Genomic DNA, 18833 nt, shown 5'->3' on the forward strand with positions numbered 1-18833 from the left:
GATGTATTATGTTCACATAATTGCATAAATTAAGTTAACTAATCATCAAAAATTATGCATATATACATTTTCGGATTTTTAAAAAGTAGTTCATATCATATAAACATTATCACATTATTTTTATGTTCCTTTTGGTACAATAGTAATTGTTTGTTTACCTGCTAGGCTGAATTTATGAGAGAAAAGAAAACCCAAAAAAGACGGCTTATATATGCTATTAAATCGGAAGATTATAAATAGTGGTACTATTATATTATTGTGATGGAATATAATAAAGTTGTAGGTTAGATAGAGGTCAAGATGTAAAGCAAATGTCTTTGACCATCACGGTGATCGTGTTCTTTGTGTTACTTGGTCTGTCTGTCTGTCTGTCTACAAGTCAACAACCAACTTCTAAGCTTTCGCGTCTGTCTCACCTCAATTCCCACCATCTTTTCCTTTTCTTTTTGGTTCAAAATCTCACACGACTTTTATATATTTATGTGTGTTTTCAGCAATTTTAGAATATTCTTGAGTAAATGTGGTTACATAATAAAACATATATTCTCTTGAGTAACATTTAATCGAATAAAAATTGAGTGATAAATTTTGAATTCTTTTACCGGTCAAACCAACGTCATTACACAAACTTTAAACTAAAACAGTATCGTAAACAACACAAAACCAAATCCCACAAGAATCGACCTGAGTTGTGTTTTGTTTAAAAGTTACCCATGGGGCCAGTATCGTAAACAACACAAAACCAAATCCCACAAGAATCGACCTGAGTTGTGTTTTGTTTAAAAGTTGCCCATGGGGCCATAGGCCATAAAGCAATAAAATGTTGGGTCCATCTATTCAACCCATTATTTCACATTTTCTCTCTCCGTGACTAAGCCCAGAGGCTAGCAACTGTCAGCTAAATACGCCATTTATTTCGTTGATTTTAGGGCCTTAATTGCTGGTCCGTTGTATCGATATTTGGGGACTAAGGGCATTCCCTTGAGGCCCGTCCCTTAAGAAGTTTGGGTTGAAAATAAATCAAAAAAAAAAGAAATTGAGTAGAACGGGCCTAAAATAAGGGATTTCGGGCTCGTCCCGTGAGGCAACGTGTCAGTTCGAGTTTGGGAGAGCAAATCGTCGAAATTGTCGGTGTCTTCGCGTTCTTTCTCATTCTGATAGAGAAATTGAAATAGAAAAGCACGAAGGCAAAAAGTTGATCTCCTCAGATCGGAAAATCGATCCCTCTTTCACCGGAGTTTCAGTCTGCGTGTCTCCTCAATCGAAAGCCCAACTCACCAAAACGAGAGGTCGCAGATTCCGTTGGCGTTTGATCCCCAAATCGAGATTCCGAGCTCCATCGACTTCCGTTCACTTCCGGTCTTGTACGAACGGTCTCATCTTCCCCAAATCCTCTGAATCTCGACCCGAGCTCAATCCATAGCCGCTACCAAGGTATTTTCTTCAACTCCCATCTGAAATTGAAAAGTTTAGGGTTTTGTATTTTGCATGCGAATAGGCTGTGGCATAGATTCTATGTTGTTCGAGAATAATTGTACAGATTCTAGGGTTCGCAAATGTTACATAGTTGCGTATAGCTTGATTGATTGTTTGATTGTGTGATTGTGTGATTGTTTTCGTTGTAGGTTGATTGATTGTTTCGTATAGATTGAACCATTGTAGCTGTTGTAGCTTATTTGATTGTTTTGTATAGATTGAACCATTGTAGTCCTGGTAGCTTGTTTGATTGTTTAGTATAGATTGAACCATTGTTTTCATTGTAGCTTGTTTGATTGTTTCGTTTAGATTGAACCGTTGAGTTTGGTTGTTGCTTGTTTGATTGTTAACAAATGTATAACAAACCAGTAACTGATTTTAGCAACATGAAAGAACTGTTTGATAGTTTAGTTTCGATGCTTTGCATCCTATAACTGGTTTTGCGTCTCTGGCTAGCCATAGTTCATAGATTCTATTTCTCATATCGTTTACTTTATTGTCCATATAATAATAAAAGTAGGTTCTATACTTCATCTTTCAAGTTGTCTCTTGTTTTATTTTTAACAAGTGCTCTGTGGTAGTTGTATAAAAGTAGGTTCTATACTACATCATTAAAGACAGTGACTTGCTTTCTGCTCAGTTACGATTACATTAATGATGTTGTTAGGATAGTTGATAGCTTTTTTTGGTGTAATAAGTTAGGATTTGACATTTCTTGTTGGGAGTTCACCATTATGAGTTTATAGACTTCACTTCAGCCTATAAAATCTATTCTCTTATCACTTCTATCTCATAACTCTTTCTCCATTCTATCTATTATCTTTCTCTCTTCTATGGATCCAAGCAATGTTCCTAGTCAGTCCGCTAGCTACGTAGGACTGCTTCACAGTCAACAAGGAAGCGTTTATCATGAAAACTTCCGTTATGGAAGTTTTCATTCTAGTGTCAACTTTGCAGAATCCAATACATTTCCGGCTTTCAGTTCTCAGCAACCTGAAGACGCACCAGTAGACGCACAAGCTGCCCGTCCTGTAAGACGCAAGTGGACCCCTGCAGATGACGAGGTGCTGATCAGTGGGTGGCTCAACACTTCGAAGGATTCAATTGTTGCAAATGAGCAGAGGTCGGGGGCCTTCTGGATACGGGTTGCTAAGTATTATGCAGACAGTGTTCATGGAAGAGAGGATGGTGTGAGAGAGCACGGTTGTTGCAAGAAGAGGTGGCACAGAATCAATGATGATGTTAACAAGTTCTGTGGCGCATACTCGGCAGCTCAGCGCCAAATTAGCAGTGGTGAGTCTGACACAGACGTTCTGAAGAAAGCGCATGAAATTTTCTTCTCTGATCAAGAGCACAAGTTCGCACTTGAACATGCTTGGTGTGTGTTGAGGTTTGAACAGAAGTGGCTCAGCCTTAACACACCCAAAGCTGGTGGCGTTTCAAAGAGGAAGAATGTGCAGACAGATTCCCAAACTTTCACCAACGAAGGCTTCGTTGATGTTGAGAGCAGGCCCGAAGGTGTCAAGGCTGCTAAGGCTAAAAGAAATACGGGTAAAGGGAAGTCCGTTGCTGAGATTGCAACAGTTTGGGAAATGAAGAAGGACGATTTGGTGAGGAAGGAGAGACTGTCGAGGCTAGCCATACTAGACAGTCTCCTCACGAAGCCTGTTCCATTGACTGATAGGGAAGAATCTGCGAAGAATAAGCTCCTAGCCGAGTTATTCTGAAAAAATTTAGATGTTCTGGTTTCATGTTCTTGTATGTCGTCTCTTTAATTTTTAGGATTGCTCTATGTTTGTGTTTGCTCTATCTTTCTTATTGGTCTATGTAGTTCCGGTTTTGTTAAATGAATGATTTTCTTTCAATGTTTGTGTTATTGTTTATCTGTAAATTTATATGTTTCTGATTTTCTTTCAATGTTTGAGTTTCATGTTCTATGTTTCTAACTAGTATGGCTCGATAATGTCTGCAGGTTAAGTAAAAAATGGGATGTTACAGCTACTCGCAACCATCAGAAGACGAGACTTTATTTGGAAACAATGACGACAGTGACTACAGCGAGACGGAGGATCTCATACGACGCGACCAAGCTGAGTTAAGCTTGGAACGTTGTTCACCGGTTCACTACCCTCCGCAACCGGAGGTAGAGTTTGGTTTCCCGCAGGTCTGCTATTGTGGTGCTCAGCCAGTGCTTGCAACGTCTAACACTAGGAATGATCAAGGTATGTGCTATGGTCATTGCTTAATTACTTAGCCTGTGAAGAAGGCTTGTGTTTGTTTATGTATGTGCTTAGCGAGTTTTTGCGTATGTTAAACAGGGAGAAGATATTACACTTGTGCGAACAAGGACGACGGCGATTGCCATATTTTCAAATGGTGGGATGACGCGGTGATGGATGAGATGAGAGCCAGAGATGTACATGTGTTTCAGCTGGCTGAAAAGGTTGAAAGCCTAACCCTTTTAGCTGACTATGACACTGAGGAGAAGCTACGAAAGCTAGAGAAGATTGTTGGTGATATGGCTAAGGAGAAATCATGTATGATCAAAGGGTTTGAGTGCTTTGTAATAGGCATAGTTGTTCTTGTTGTGGTAATAGGCATGGTGGTTATGTTAGTCTAATGTTTGATTGTCTCAATGTATTGAATCCGTTAAGGAACCTCTTTCTTTCTCCTAATTTAGACGAATGTGTTCGCAGTTTGTAATCGCATGTATTGATTAAAAACAGGAACCGCTTTTGTTCTCAACATTCAACAAAATATGTCTTTCAGAACTTGCTTGAACTCGTGTCCTCACAATGACTTACAATTTGCTTTTACAAGATGTAACCATAATATTCAAGAATTTTATACACATGGTTATTTAATTTATAACAATAAGTCACATGTTGAGTTCCTTTGTACCAATAAGTCACATGATCCATAGCACATGTTTATTTTGCTTCCTACCAATAAGTCACAAGTTGTACTAAAGAGAAATAATTCAATCACGGGAGGTTTGTAGAGACTTTTTTTAAATCATATAAATAAGTATTGTGATTTCTTCTCTCATTACAAAGGTGCAAAGTCTCATCTTCTCTTAAAATTCGAAACATTTTTTCCTTTTAAAAAAATTGTCAATGGCTTCTTCTTCCCATTATCATTACCACAAAGATGATGATGATGAATTAGATGACATTTTTGAAGATTTATTTGAAGACTTTGATTTCAATCCCACACTAAAAGAGCGAAAAAAACGAGTTTTTATCGAGAGACACTGGGAGGAAGGCCATCAGAAACTCTGGAATGATTATTTTAGCGAAACTCCAACATACCCGCACAATTTATTCCAGCGACGGTTTCGGATGAACAAGGAATTATTCTTGCGTATTGTGAATCGTCTCTCTACAGAAGTCGAGTATTTTCAACCCGGAGTAGATGCTACCGGACGATCGAGTCTAACTCCGCTCCAAAAATGTACCGCAGCAATTCGTCAATTGGCGTACGGTGGTGGTTCTGACACAGTTGACGAATATGTCCGAATTGGGGAAACAACGGCAAGAAGGTGTTTGCACAATTTTGCTGCGGGAATAATCGACTTGTTTGGCGAACAATACCTAAGACGTCCCACACCGGAGGATCTGCAAAGACTACTTTATAGTGGAGAACAACGTGGGTTTCCAGGGATGATTAGAAGCATCGACTGTATGCATTGGGAGTGGAAGAATTGTCCCACGGCTTGGAAAGGAATGTATTCACGAGGAACTGGAAAACCAATGATTGTCTTGGAGGCGGTAGCTTCATATGACCTCTGGATATGGCACGCATTTTTTGGAGCTCCAGGTACTATGAACGATCTTAATATTCTCGATCGATCACCCGTTTTTGATGACATTATTAACGAAATAGCGCCACAAGTTAACTTCTATGTTAATGGTAATCCATACCATTATGCATATTATCTCACCGATGGTATTTATCCGAAATGGGCTACATTTATTCAATCTATCCGACTACCACAAACTCAGAAGCATTCATTATTTGCTCAAACCCAAGAAGCTGTGCGAAAAGATGTTGAGCGTGCCTTCGGAGTCCTACAAGCTAGGTTTGCCGTTGTTAGAAATTCATCTAATATATGGGATAAAGAAAAAATAGGAAATATTATGAGAGCATGTATCATACTCCATAATATGATTGTCGAAGATGAACGATCATCAAGAAGGGATGAGAACGTTGATGAATTTGAAGAAGGAGATGTGGAAACATTTTCCGTCAATATGCCTTCAACTGTCGGGAGTACACTTGAACGTCGAACGAGCGTTCGGAATAGACAAGTCCATCAACATTTAAAAAATGATTTGATTGAAAATATATGGACTAAATTTGGAATAATATATAATTTGTATTTTCTTTCAATAATGTCATTTTCTTATGTTTTCTATTTTCTTTATTTTGATGTTTGTATTTTCTTTCAAAAATGTAATTTTCTTATGTTTTCAATTTTAATATTACATTTTTATTTTTAATGTTTTATTTAAAAAATTTTTTATGTCATTATTTATTAATTAAAATAATAAATTAAATTAACTAAGGGACAACATAAATCCCACCAATAATCAACTAATTTACCCAAATCCCTAGCTTTAGTCCCTAAGCAAAAAATAATAATAAAAAATTGTTAAGGGTCCTAAAACAAGTCCCACCTATAATGATGCTCTAAGAGCATATTAACTTGGGTTTTATGATTTGACATTTTTTTTACATTTTTTGGATAAAAACGGTTCTTATATATTTTATTTAAAAGACGGTTCTTATCTTTTCTTAGTTAAAATTTAAGAAAAACTAAGAACCGTTTTTTACTCGAAGCTAAGAACTCTACCTGAGACTAGGGTTAATCATGATCTAACAACTCAATGCAATTCTTTTGAAAGATAAAACAATGGATCATGTTATCTCTCATTTTGTCAGACTACATATCTAACATATATTTGTAGTACTGTGCTTAGTTCGTCTCCTAAGTTTTGATCAGACATTAGTCATTGGATTGCCGTCTACTACTTTGTTTGTGATTAAGTGTATCTCTTTCCAAACTCAACTAAAATAACTCACAAAAGAAAAGCTATAAATGTTCGAAAATGAAAGTCAGGCGTGATCTTACCAAAACTGAAAAATAGACCAAAATTATTGGCAGGCTGGCAAAACTGTTCAAAATATTTCTTTTCAATATCAGAGATAGACGATCCACCAGTGGGTCTAATTTGACACCTTAGCCGACACAATAACAAAGAGATAAATGAAAAAAAGTGAAGAATTCTATGTTGCCTTTTTGCCGGTGGCGAGTGGACCCATCACTAAAGAAACAGCCTGTGTGTGTAATTTACTTTCAGTTCTCACTCCAACATGCCCCGTCCGGTTTCCCGGTAGTTAATTACTTTCAGTTCTCACTCACCGACACACACCCCTTCTCTTAATCTCCATGATTTACGATAGCATTTATTTCTAACTCATTTCATGCAGATTCACATGCTTCAAAATATCTTGCCATAAAAGATATTTGTTGTATTTAAATTTCTTTTCATATTAGTATTATTCTCTCTTTTCTTGTAAGCTAAATTGCATGAAATCAGAAACGGATACACAACGTTTTCGAAACGTGAAAATGTGATTTTAAAATTGTATAAGAACGTAAACATTTACAAAATGTTTATAAATATATTTATATGTATATATATATATATATATATATTAATGATTAACATGTTAGTACAATTGATTTCTTCTATTTGGTCTATTTAAGAACATAAATCAACAAATAACAATTTTATGTTAAGTATGCGAAAATGAAACAAGTAATAGTTAAATATCAAAATCATATAAATTTTTTTAAAATATCAAATATCTAATACTTAAAATATTAAGTAACTTAATTCAAAATAAAGATATAAGTTATAAATTTTGTTTTAAAAAGTTTTCTTCCACGTTTCTAAAACAGAATTACAAGTTTCTAAAGTAGAAACGCAAGTTTCCATTGAATTTTCAAATGATATTTTCAAAAAACGAGTTTTGATGAGTTTCCACAAGTTTCCGAAATATTCCGATTCCAAAATGTGATTCAGTAATGTTTCTGAAACGTGAAACGAACCTTCATCCGAGTTTCCATGCAACCTAACTCGTAAGATTTATGTTTTCTAACTTTTTTTTATAATGAATTATAAATTTCAAAATTTTACTTAAATTTGTTAGATTACTATTAATTTATTTTACTTTTAGTTATAATCCAAAAAATAATATTTTTAAATATAATAAGTTATTAATATTAAACTAAAATAGATTTTCGATTCTATCTAGATCTTCAGTAGATGCTGTGTAATTGTACAAGTTGTACTTGGACGCGGTGGTCCAGTTAAACAAATCCAACGGTTGTAGTCAGCTTTCTTTCATAGATCTAACTTAAACCGTCAGATATCTAGATCTCATCTCCTCTGTGTGAATGAGCGTAGATGAAATTACGATCTTATTACACCACCTCACTCCTTTCTCTGCTTCGTATATATAAAGCTTCGACGCTCTTCCTTCACCTTCGTACTACTACCATCTCTCTCATTCTCCCTTCATTAGGTAACGTTCTTACTATTCTACTTAACTCTCCTGAGTTCTTGATTTCGATTCTAAATAGTGATAATTTTTTTTGTTTGAATCAGACGAAAAAAAATGGAATCATTTTTGTTCACCTCCGAGTCAGTCAACGAGGGACATCCCGACAAGCTCTGCGACCAGATCTCCGACGCAATCCTCGACGCATGTCTCGAGCAAGACCCGGAAAGCAAAGTCGCTTGCGAGACGTGCACAAAGACCAACATGGTCATGGTCTTCGGCGAGATCACAACCAAGGCTAACGTCGACTACGAAAAAATCGTCCGCAAGACTTGCCGCGAGATCGGTTTCGTCTCCGCCGACGTCGGCCTAGACGCTGACAACTGCAAGGTCCTCGTCAACATCGAGCAGCAGAGCCCCGACATCGCGCAAGGCGTCCACGGTCACCTCACCAAGAAACCCGAGGAGGTCGGAGCCGGTGATCAAGGTCACATGTTCGGTTACGCCACGGACGAGACTCCTGAGCTTATGCCTTTAAGCCACGTCCTCGCTACCAAGCTTGGAGCGAAGCTTACTGAGGTTCGTAAGAACGGGACTTGCGCGTGGTTGAGACCAGACGGTAAGACGCAAGTCACCGTTGAGTATTTGAACGAGGGCGGAGCTATGGTCCCTGTCCGCGTCCACACTGTTTTGATCTCGACGCAGCACGACGAGACCGTGACTAACGATGAGATCGCGGCTGATCTCAAGGAGCATGTGATCAAGCCGGTGATCCCGGAGAAGTACCTTGACGAGAACACCATCTTCCATCTCAACCCGTCTGGTCGTTTTGTGATCGGTGGTCCTCACGGTGACGCTGGACTTACCGGGCGTAAGATCATTATCGACACTTACGGTGGTTGGGGTGCGCACGGAGGTGGTGCTTTCTCTGGAAAGGACCCGACCAAGGTGGATAGGAGTGGGGCCTACATTGTGAGACAAGCTGCTAAGAGTATTGTGGCGAGTGGGCTCGCGAGGAGGTGCATTGTGCAAGTTTCGTACGCCATTGGTGTTCCTGAGCCATTGTCTGTGTTCGTGGACAGCTATGGAACTGGGAAGATTCCAGACAAGGAGATTTTGGAGATTGTGAAGGAGAGTTTTGATTTTAGGCCAGGGATGATATCTATCAACTTGGATTTGAAGAGAGGTGGTAATGGTAGGTTCTTGAAGACTGCTGCTTATGGTCATTTTGGAAGGGACGATGCTGATTTCACCTGGGAGGTTGTGAAACCACTCAAGTCTAACAAGGTCCAAGCTTGAGAACCTGAACCAATCTCAGGTTTATGTTTCACGTCTCTCCGGATTCAGTCTCCTTCTCTGTATTTTTGGTTTCATATAGTTCAACTCTTGAGTTGTGTTTATTATTTTTCTTGCAAGAAAAAAAATCTGAGAAACTGGGAATATATATTATTAGTCTTATTACTATTACGTTATTGTTGTGGTGAGAAAAGTTGAAAATCATATTTTGTATTTCTTGTTTGTATTGAGCAGATAATTTTGTTAAAGAATATATTCAATACTACTATCCTTTGTTTACAGTATCAATTGTCAAAGATTTTGGCTTTTGCAATTTTTTTTTTGAGGAGTCTTACATACACTTGGAATGCAATTTGCGTGAATCAAAGACAGATAACACCAAGTTTGACTTTGGCTGAAAATTTGGAGATGAGAATAACTATTTATGTTTTGATCCAGCAAGTATAGACGGGTATAGTGCAAACTGTGAGTAAATGCCTAGCAAGATAGATTGAGCTAATAAGAGCTTTATTGAAAAGGAAAATAGCTCATAAAGCTCTATTTAAATGCAAAAAAGAAAAAAAGCAAGAAGGAATACAGTTTGAGATTGTGCAAGAACCAAACGATTTGATATTTCATATAGAGAAAAATGTGGTTGAAATAGGTAGACAAAGTTGTCTATTATCTTGCCGAAACCTTAGCATACATGGGTCTTGTGCTCCCACGGTCCCACCCTGGTCCTAATGAGCTAGAGTGCGCCAGAGCCAAGTAAACAGAGACATCATATACTTGCTCTTGTTTACTTTGGATACAAAACCAGTTTCTTGCAAGCAAAACCACATACTCTGTTAAACTGATATGTTAAAAACAAACACAATAATTACTAAACTCAAAGTATTTGAATTGGACACCAGAAAATAGAAACGTGTATATGGTCCCTTACATGGAAAAAAGGAAAACCATAAGAGCATCAGAATTAGTGAACCCCCTCTTAGGGTTCATAAGAATTTTTTAATATTTTTTGGTGGAACCATAAATAGTGTTGAACCTCTATTTATTGTGTTCTTGCATTAGTGAATCTCAAGAAGGAGTTCATAGAAATAAAACATTATTATTTATATTTTTTTAAACTTTCAATTAATTAACAATACATGAATAAAATATAATAATCTTTTATAATTTTTTTAAAAAATTATTCAATACATTAAGAATAGATAACACAAAAATGACATTAAAATTTTATTCAATACATTGAGAATTCAAAAACATACAAAGATTATTCATACAATAATTGGCATTATTAAAAATTAAAAAAAAATATAAAATATAAAAATACAAATTTATATTAAATTTTTTATATATTGAAATTGGTTACATAGTTATGACAGGTATATCAAACTTAACTAATTTTTTAAAAAACAACTAGATTTTGACCCGCCCTTTAAAGGGCGGGTATATATTTTATTTTAACTTTTTTTTTTAAATTTAATTTTTATATTTCTGTATTTTTTGTAATTATATATGTGTATAAATTTTAATCATAATTTATTTTATCAAATAATAGTAATTTAAAAGTTGATCCAACATACATTCGGTTCTTTGTAATTATATTGTATGTTCTGGATTTTGACCCGTATGTATAACGTTGGTTTGTATTTTTTTTTGTTTTCTATGTTTCTATATATATGTTTCTAGAAATTTAATTTATATCTAACTATGTATTCATTTTATTTAAGAACCTTCTTATTATTCTCTTTATACAATTATATCTAATTTATTTAAAGGAAATTATCAATAAATGTTACATATTTATAGAAACATAAAAAAAAATTACAAACCACCATTAGATCCGCGGGTCAAAATCTAGAACATATAATATGATTACAAAGAAACGGGTACACAAACATATAATTACAAAGAACCGAACATATGTTGGATCAACTTTTAAATTTCTATTATTTTATAAAATATATTTTGATTAAAATTTATACACAAATATGATTACAAAAAATACACAAATATAAAATTAATTGTTTTTTTAAATATCATTTTTGCCAACAAATTTTTGATTAATGGCCCATATGGTGAAAGAAAAAAGAGAATGCATATGGTGCAAGACAAATAAAAGTAAACCAAAAAATAATATTCAAAAAATAGAAATTATAGTGGAGTACATTGTACACGTCAATTATTGCAGTTATATTCAGAAGAATTAGGACAGTTTTATTTCAGAAGCTTACGTCATCATCGTAAAAGCACTTTCACAGAAAAAGTGATAACTGTCTTTGGTAGATAAAATTATAAGGTGTTAGTGCTTTGATATAATTAATTGCAGTTATATAAATATCAGTTTTTTTAATTGGATCCTACTTTTATCAATTGGTCACACTGCTGTTTTAATAGAATAGACTAGATTTTGACCCGCCCTTTAAAGGGCGGGTATATATTTTATTTTAACTTTTTTTTTTAAATTTAATTTTTATATTTCTGTATTTTTTGTAATTATATATGTGTATAAATTTTAATCATAATTTATTTTATCAAATAATAGTAATTTAAAAGTTGATCCAACATACATTCGGTTCTTTGTAATTATATTGTATGTTCTGGATTTTGACCCGTATGTATAACGTTGGTTTGTATTTTTTTTTGTTTTCTATGTTTCTATATATATGTTTCTAGAAATTTAATTTATATCTAACTATGTATTCATTTTATTTAAGAACCTTCTTATTATTCTCTTTATACAATTATATCTAATTTATTTAAAGGAAATTATCAATAAATGTTACATATTTATAGAAACATAAAAAAAAAATTACAAACCACCATTAGATCCGCGGGTCAAAATCTAGAACATATAATATGATTACAAAGAAACGGGTACACAAACATATAATTACAAAGAACCGAACATATGTTGGATCAACTTTTAAATTTCTATTATTTTATAAAATATATTTTGATTAAAATTTATACACAAATATGATTACAAAAAATACACAAATATAAAATTAATTGTTTTTTTAAATATCATTTTTGCCAACAAATTTTTGATTAATGGCCCATATGGTGAAAGAAAAAAGAGAATGCATATGGTGCAAGACAAATAAAAGTAAACCAAAAAATAATATTCAAAAAATAGAAATTATAGTGGAGTACATTGTACACGTCAATTATTGCAGTTATATTCAGAAGAATTAGGACAGTTTTATTTCAGAAGCTTACGTCATCATCGTAAAAGCACTTTCACAGAAAAAGTGATAACTGTCTTTGGTAGATAAAATTATAAGGTGTTAGTGCTTTGATATAATTAATTGCAGTTATATAAATATCAGTTTTTTTAATTGGATCCTACTTTTATCAATTGGTCACACTGCTGTTTTAATAGAATAGATTAAACCTACACCTAAAATTCTAAAGCCAAAGTTCTATCTCCAACGTCACCGTCTTCTAGTCACATACCGGAGCTTGGACCTTCTCCACTCTAAACACCTAATGCCCTCGCCACTAATGACTCACTCCTTTTGCCACCTTCTCCTCCATCAAGCTTCTCTGCCTTGTCTACCTTCCTGTAACACAATACACAAACTACAGAATATATATTATATAGAACGCAAAGAGTCAGAGGCAGATGTTCCTGTGACCTGTAAAGGCCTGTAGACACATAATCATAAAAGCTGAGACAAATTGGACCTTATGAACATGGCGATCAACTCCTCTAGTCGTCAAGTAACGACCATCAGAGTTAACAGCTAAAGCATCTACAATTACAACAAACAGCAATCATGAATACAAAATGAAACCTCTGAGCAATGGTTCCAAGACAGACCTGGAACGGAGCGGAAGCAGGAATAACCATTATTCTTTGCACAGGAAGACGTGGTGGAGGAGTGCAAACAACAACATCTTTGCCTCTCAGATGTTCCATTGGCTGCACAACAAGCTTCCATCAAGATACAAAACACGTGAAGAAGCAGCAACGGAGTGAGTTAAAGCAAGTACCTTTAAATCCAGGAGAGGCATTAGACTGATGAGGAGGTTTGAAAAGAGGCGACTGCTTAAGCTTGTAGCCAAAGCGAATGGACAGAGTGCTCAACAAGGCTCCACCTGCGATTAGGATCCAATTAGGCCCTCTCTGACCACAGACTTTCTCAGCTCTCTGATGCTTGGAAAAGCCGTTTCTTGGTGTACTCATTGTAAGTAAAAAAAAATGTCTCTATCATCAAAACATAACCTACATCCACCGAATGCAAGAACACAACAGTATCATCACCAGAGAAAAAGAGAGAGAGACAAACAATCCTCATCTACAGTCCACAAACCGACAAACAGTTACCAAAGGAATCAAAAAGCAAAAGGACAGTCCAGGAAGAGTAATCAATATGTTGACGCCATGATTAGAGAAGAGGATTAAAAGTCTCCTCCTTTATCCCCGAAACGGCAAATATAAAAGCATAATGATACTTGACTTGAACATGAAGCTAAAACATTAAAATTATTAATAAAAAAATTAGCATTAATGTTATTGATAAGAGGCAATTAATTGCTAATCCCCTAGAACAACACTAAACATCGCAATCAAGAACAAAGAAGAGAAGAGTATAATCGCAAATATGAACGAACCTCATAAGAAAAAAATGGAGATTAGAGCTCTATAATCGCAAGATATATTGATTTCAGTAAACATACACAAGGAATAAGGTCCAATTTATCAGACCACCACCATTCTCCTCTGATTGTTACAAAAGAGAAATAAAAAACAGAGAAGAATTGAGATGAAAGGGAAAAGAATTGAATCTGATGAAATGAGGAAAGAGGAGAGAAGAGGACGAACAATGGAAGGAGATGGAGAGAGAGTGGAGGAAGCTAAAGCTAGACTTATTACCGAACTCCAGCTTCTGTAAGAGACGAGGAGAAGATGTGGAGAAGGAAAGAAAAGACAGTGACTGATTGACACGTGGTCTGAACCGCTTCATACAAGTTCACTACTAAGGATCGGTTCAATGACTTAAAATCATTTTTTATTTTTTTAAATCAATTCTGGCCTAGGAACTTGAGCCCATGAACCCCATTACATCCTCTAATGCGCCTGCTCTAAGTAAAGAGACTTTAGACAGGTTCATTACGCAGATGTGATAAAGAGATGGATGTAAAGTTGTTTTGAATAAAGTTAACCAAAACATAACTAGTGACCACACTCCATGTTAGAGTATATGCAGAAATGGATCCCAACAACGAAAAGCAAAGGAAAAAATGCGGCATAGTATAACAATAATCAAGGTTTTTAGATACCAGTCACATGTTATGTTGATAATTCTTATTAAAAGGGTTCGTTAATAATTAAAGAAAATAAATAAAGCTGTGTAACAATGATGTCATTACCATTTCCATTTCCATTTGTAGTCTTCAGCCTCAAAGCTCTCAGGTTCATCATATCTCTCTATAGCATGCAGTGCCGGCCCTTAATATAAAGTGGCTTAAAAAGCACACAAACAAGATGTGGCCTTCTGGAAAAAAGCTAAAATGGATTCCACAAGATTTACATGAAAAGAAATAAAATGATGTAATAAAATACACGTTACACAAAAGGAGAGAGAGACGAGATAGATTAAAAGTGTCAAAAACAGAGAAAAATAACTCATAGAAAAGCTTGATTAGAGAGATCATGATCAAAGAAGACATATGTAACCAAATGATTAACCCTATGTGGCCCTGTAAATAGAATCTATTGTTGTGGCTTGAAGCATATGCTTCATTTTCCTTACAGGAGGGGCGGGACGGGACTGACAGCATGCTGTGTAAGAATTGAGAAAGACTCTATGATAGCATGCGTTGGCTAGGCATCCGGTTTAAAAGCAAAAAAGATTCAGTATTTCTATTCCGGTTTATCCGTTTATTTTGGTTTTATATGGTTTAATCTTAAATGATGGGTTTTCAATTAAACCGGGAAATCGGTCTTGTTACCTGTTCAAAAAAAAAAAAACAAGACTGATTTCCCGGTTTGACTGAAAACCCGTCATTTAAGATTAAACCATGTAAAACCAAAATAAACGGTCTTGTATTGTTAAACTTTCCGACACTCATGGCCACGTGGCTCGACAAGGAATATCTCCGACCACCGTGGTCTCTCCTGTATTCCAGACCTCTGCTTTTCTCTTTCCCCTTCGGTATGTTCAGAAGAAAAAAAAAACAAAAAGAAAAGAATCAACGAACGAGAAAGCAGTTAAAGTGATTAAGTACGATGGCGACAGAGACGTCGACGCAATCATACAGCGAGAAATGGTACTGGGACGACCGCTACACGAACGAATCCGATCCCTTCGATTGGTACCAGAACTATCCCTCATTGTCTCCTCTCATCAATCTCTACCTCCCTCACCGCACTCACCGACCCCTCGTCATCGGCTGCGGAAACTCAGGTACACAATTCAAATTTCACTTTTCCTTCTCTGATCCCATTTTTTTTATTTCGAATCTAATCTCCCGCTGCAGCGTTCAGCGAGGGGATGGTGGATGACGGGTACGGAGATGTAGTCAACATCGATATCTCCTCTGTCGTTATCGACGCCATGAACAAGAAATACTCCCACCGTCCTCAGCTCAAATGTGCGTCTCTCTCTCTCTCTGTTTACTATATTCCAATTCGAGGAGGAAGTTGTGGTCTTTTATGTGTGTTGATGATCATGTGAAAAAACAAAAAAACAGATTTGAAGATGGATGTGCGTGATATGAAGGCGTTTCAAGATGCTTCCTTTGATGCTGTTATTGATAAAGGTAATTTATCTTTTATTAAATGTTTGACTCTATGTTTCATGCAGTAATAACATTGTGTGTGTGTGTGTGTTTTCAGGAACCTTAGACTCCATTTTGGTGAGTTTCTCTCTTTACTTATGCTGATTTTGTTAATGAAAGTCTGATCCTTTTTTCATTTTTTAGTGTGGGAGCAACTCTAGGCAACACTCAACGCAAATGCTTGAGGAGGTTTGGAGGTAAATTAATTATATATCAACAAATCTATGCTATTAATGTGTATAATGAAACTGTTGATGAATAACTATAGGGTACTCAAGGATAAAGGAGTCTACATCCTGGTAACAATCTTCGTTATGATTATGTGTGTGTTCTGTTTGTTTAAACTTTAATGCATCATATTGATTTTTTTTAGATAAGTTATCTGCCAGATTACATATGGAGCGCCGAACTACCGTCTTCGGCTGTTTAAAGAATCATCATGCTCTTGGACAACCAAACTCCATGTGATAGGTACAGAAACTATCAGTTAATTCGTGTCTTGTAATAATACTTGTGGATAAAAATTCCATTCTCTTTGCTGTTCTGCAGACAAAAGTTTGACAGGTCAACCATTAGAAACGCCAAAGTGGGAACTGACAAAACCCATTCCTCTAGATGACGAGGGAAGTTCAGTGGAATCTGCAATTGGCAAAAGCCCTGATGTCCACTACATTTACGTATGTATCAAGGTGTGTAGTTTGATGCTTCCAACCACATTGCTTGCTTAGTAACCCACTCTTACAGACTCGGTATGTCTTTGTTCTTTTGAAAATGGTCTTTATCTCAGGATGAAGCGTTAAAGACGGAGACAGATGCAGCCTGAAGTCATGAGGATCATCTTTTTGTGATCTTTGCTTCGGACATATAGGTCCTACATGGACTGAGTTTTGTCTTTGTTGTATTAATGTGCAAGAGTAAAGACACGGTGATATCTTGGGTTCATGTTTACTCCATAACTAGAAGAGGAACAAAAGTTAATATATATTATTTTAACAATGAGAAATGGTTGTCAAGTAAAAGATCGAGTTCTTTTCCATATTCTTGGTTTTAGGCCACATGCAATAGACAATGCAGCCGCTTTTGAAGTATTATGCATATCCTTATTGTCTGTGGAGCACGTTCGTTACTGGCCATCGCGGACTGTTAGTTCAAGTTCAGCTAATCTCCTCAGCAAGTTGCTCTTTGTCATTCTGAAAATGGAAGATAGAATCAGTGAGTTAAGAAAAACAATACAATGAAATGTATAGATAGACAAGTTTCATTTTGCATAGAGAGTAATTGAAGTCGCTCTTGTAGTTGGTCCAAGGATATCTATGTTTCAAGAACATTTGTATCCTTCTTGTTCAACTCTGAAATGCACATGTCCACAAAATTGCATGAAGATCCCAAAAAAGCATAACTTGATAATAATTGAGTACTTCGACAGAAAAGAATAAACATCTTGGCTAGTGATAGAACTGTTAATATGGTTGAAGTAGAACATGGCTAAGCTCTCTTTCTCTCTTTCCTTAACAAGAGCATCATATGTCTCTTCAGTTTGATGATTTATTGGTCCTAGAATCGATAGAGAAAAAGGGACCTCAATAACAAAACTGAAGATTAACCAAAGAGAGTGGATGCAATAACACTACAAGAAAACGTAACTTTAACGAGGAAGTTTAACGAGGAAAAATAATCCTCGTAAAAAAACGTTGATTTTGCGAGGAAAGTACGTGGAGAAAGAAAAGCATCGTTATTTCGTCGTAAGGTAACGACAAAACATATTCGTCGTAAAGACGATGTAAATTGACGTGGCTTTTACGAGGAAATAGTTTTTCCTCGTAAAAGCCACGTAAATTTCGCGAGTGCTTTACGACGAAATATTTTACGTGTACTTAATGAGGAAATTTTGAATCCACCAACTTGATAGGTGGCTCACGTTTTTTTTTGGCCATACAATTAATTTTCGTCGTAATTTCATAGTAAAATTACAACTACGAGATTCGAAATTTTCTATAAATATGGATGTTGGAACATCATTTTAAACACACCAACAACAAAAAACGTGAAAGAAAAAAAAATGGCTGGCTCTGGGACTATTTACGAGTTGCGGAATTGGATGTATATGCATAGAGATGCTAACGGGAGAGTGACGAAAGAATACCTTGCGGGGCTGGAGACATTTATGCACCAAGCAGATTCAACACCGCTCGCCCAAGAAAGTGGTAAGATGTTCTGTCCTTGTCGGAAATGCAACAATTCGAAATTGGCAAACCGTGAAAATGTTTGAAAGCATTTAATAAATAGAGGTTTCACGCCAAATTACTATATCTGGTTTCAACATGGGGAAGGTTATAATTATGATCAGAATGAAGCTAGTAGTAGTAATAGCAATTTTCAGGAAGAACCGGTTAATCATCATTTGCATAATGAACATAGTTACCATCAGGAGGAGATGGTAGATTATGATAGGGTTCATGATATGGTAGCTGATGCATTCGTAGCTCATGATGAAGATGAAGAACCTAATATAGATGCAAAAAAGTTTTACGGAATGTTAAACGCGGCGAATCAACCACTTTACAGTGGTTGTAGAGAAGGTCTCTCTAAATTGTCGTTGGCTGCTAGAATGATGAATATTAAAACTGATCACAATCTACCTGAAAGTTGCATGAACGAATGGGCGGACTTGTTTAAAGAGTATTTGCCGGAAGACAATGTGTCTGCTGATTCTTATT

General features: G+C 35.8%; 4 protein-coding genes across 12 annotated transcripts; 3 read left to right on the forward strand and 1 right to left on the reverse strand.

Moving 5' to 3' along the window:
- Nucleotides 1-128: 128 nt before the first annotated feature.
- LOC108871380 (glutathione S-transferase T3-like) lies at nt 129-8070 on the forward strand. Of its 3 annotated transcripts, none has more exons than XM_033285906.1 (3): nt 129-1434; nt 3449-3698; nt 3795-5978. In XM_033285906.1, the coding sequence occupies exons 2-3, from the start codon at nt 3461-3463 to the stop codon at nt 4094-4096; spliced, it is 540 nt and encodes a 179-aa protein (XP_033141797.1). In that variant the 5' UTR covers nt 129-1434; nt 3449-3460; the 3' UTR covers nt 4097-5978. The 3 variants fall into 3 exon arrangements, with proteins under 3 accessions (XP_033141797.1, XP_018513515.2, XP_033141791.1); XM_033285900.1 differs by having other exon boundaries at nt 921-1434; nt 3795-8070; XM_018657999.2 differs by having other exon boundaries at nt 129-3698.
- LOC103839308 (S-adenosylmethionine synthase 2) lies at nt 7894-9623 on the forward strand. The gene is made up of 2 exons (XM_009115820.3): nt 7894-8070; nt 8154-9623. Exon 2 carries the CDS (start codon nt 8164-8166, stop codon nt 9343-9345), a length of 1182 nt encoding a protein of 393 aa, XP_009114068.1. The 5' UTR covers nt 7894-8070; nt 8154-8163; the 3' UTR covers nt 9346-9623.
- LOC103839315 lies at nt 9398-14425 on the reverse strand. 7 transcript variants are annotated; one of them, XM_033285925.1, is made up of 5 exons: nt 13948-14404; nt 13327-13558; nt 13154-13255; nt 13018-13085; nt 9398-12893 (listed from the first exon to the last, which is right to left on the reverse strand). In XM_033285925.1, the coding sequence occupies exons 2-5, from the start codon at nt 13517-13519 to the stop codon at nt 12867-12869; spliced, it is 390 nt and encodes a 129-aa protein (XP_033141816.1). In that variant the 5' UTR covers nt 13520-13558; nt 13948-14404; the 3' UTR covers nt 9398-12866. The 7 variants fall into 7 exon arrangements, 2 of the variants coding, with proteins under 2 accessions (XP_033141816.1, XP_033141814.1); XR_001958508.2 differs by adding an exon at nt 13661-13805 and having other exon boundaries at nt 9398-13255; nt 13948-14425; XR_004455706.1 differs by lacking the exon at nt 13018-13085 and having other exon boundaries at nt 13948-14387.
- Nucleotides 14426-15506: 1081 nt separating this feature from the next.
- Nucleotides 15507-17152, forward strand: LOC103839330 (EEF1A lysine methyltransferase 4). The gene is made up of 9 exons (XM_009115841.3): nt 15507-15743; nt 15817-15930; nt 16030-16098; nt 16175-16194; nt 16261-16313; nt 16385-16415; nt 16506-16587; nt 16666-16805; nt 16904-17152. The coding sequence occupies exons 1-9, from the start codon at nt 15566-15568 to the stop codon at nt 16937-16939; spliced, it is 723 nt and encodes a 240-aa protein (XP_009114089.1). The 5' UTR covers nt 15507-15565; the 3' UTR covers nt 16940-17152.
- Nucleotides 17153-18833: the final 1681 nt, after the last annotated feature.

Source organism: Brassica rapa, chromosome A01, assembly GCF_000309985.2.
Source record: "Brassica rapa cultivar Chiifu-401-42 chromosome A01, CAAS_Brap_v3.01, whole genome shotgun sequence".
NCBI lineage: Eukaryota > Viridiplantae > Streptophyta > Magnoliopsida > Brassicales > Brassicaceae > Brassica > Brassica rapa.

What these genes read in the sequence shown, in the direction of transcription:
- LOC108871380 (XM_033285900.1), top strand. Translation starts at nt 4,593, where the DNA reads ATGGCTTCTTCTTCCCATTATCATTACCACAAAGATGATGATGATGAA.
- LOC103839308 (XM_009115820.3), top strand. Translation starts at nt 8,164, where the DNA reads ATGGAATCATTTTTGTTCACCTCCGAGTCAGTCAACGAGGGACATCCC.
- LOC103839315 (XM_033285923.1), bottom strand. Translation starts at nt 13,519, where the DNA reads ATGAGTACACCAAGAAACGGCTTTTCCAAGCATCAGAGAGCTGAGAAA. An exon ending in TGCCTCTCCTGGATTTAAAG is followed by an intron (nt 13,256 to 13,326) that starts GTACTTGCTTTA and finishes CTTGTTGTGCAG; the next exon opens with CCAATGGAACATCTGAGAGG. An exon ending in CTGCTTCCGCTCCGTTCCAG is followed by an intron (nt 12,979 to 13,153) that starts GTCTGTCTTGGA and finishes ATGTGTCTACAG; the next exon opens with GCCTTTACAGGTCACAGGAA.
- LOC103839330 (XM_009115841.3), top strand. Translation starts at nt 15,566, where the DNA reads ATGGCGACAGAGACGTCGACGCAATCATACAGCGAGAAATGGTACTGG. An exon ending in CATCGGCTGCGGAAACTCAG is followed by an intron (nt 15,744 to 15,816) that starts GTACACAATTCA and finishes CTCCCGCTGCAG; the next exon opens with CGTTCAGCGAGGGGATGGTG. An exon ending in AACCAAACTCCATGTGATAG is followed by an intron (nt 16,588 to 16,665) that starts GTACAGAAACTA and finishes GCTGTTCTGCAG; the next exon opens with ACAAAAGTTTGACAGGTCAA.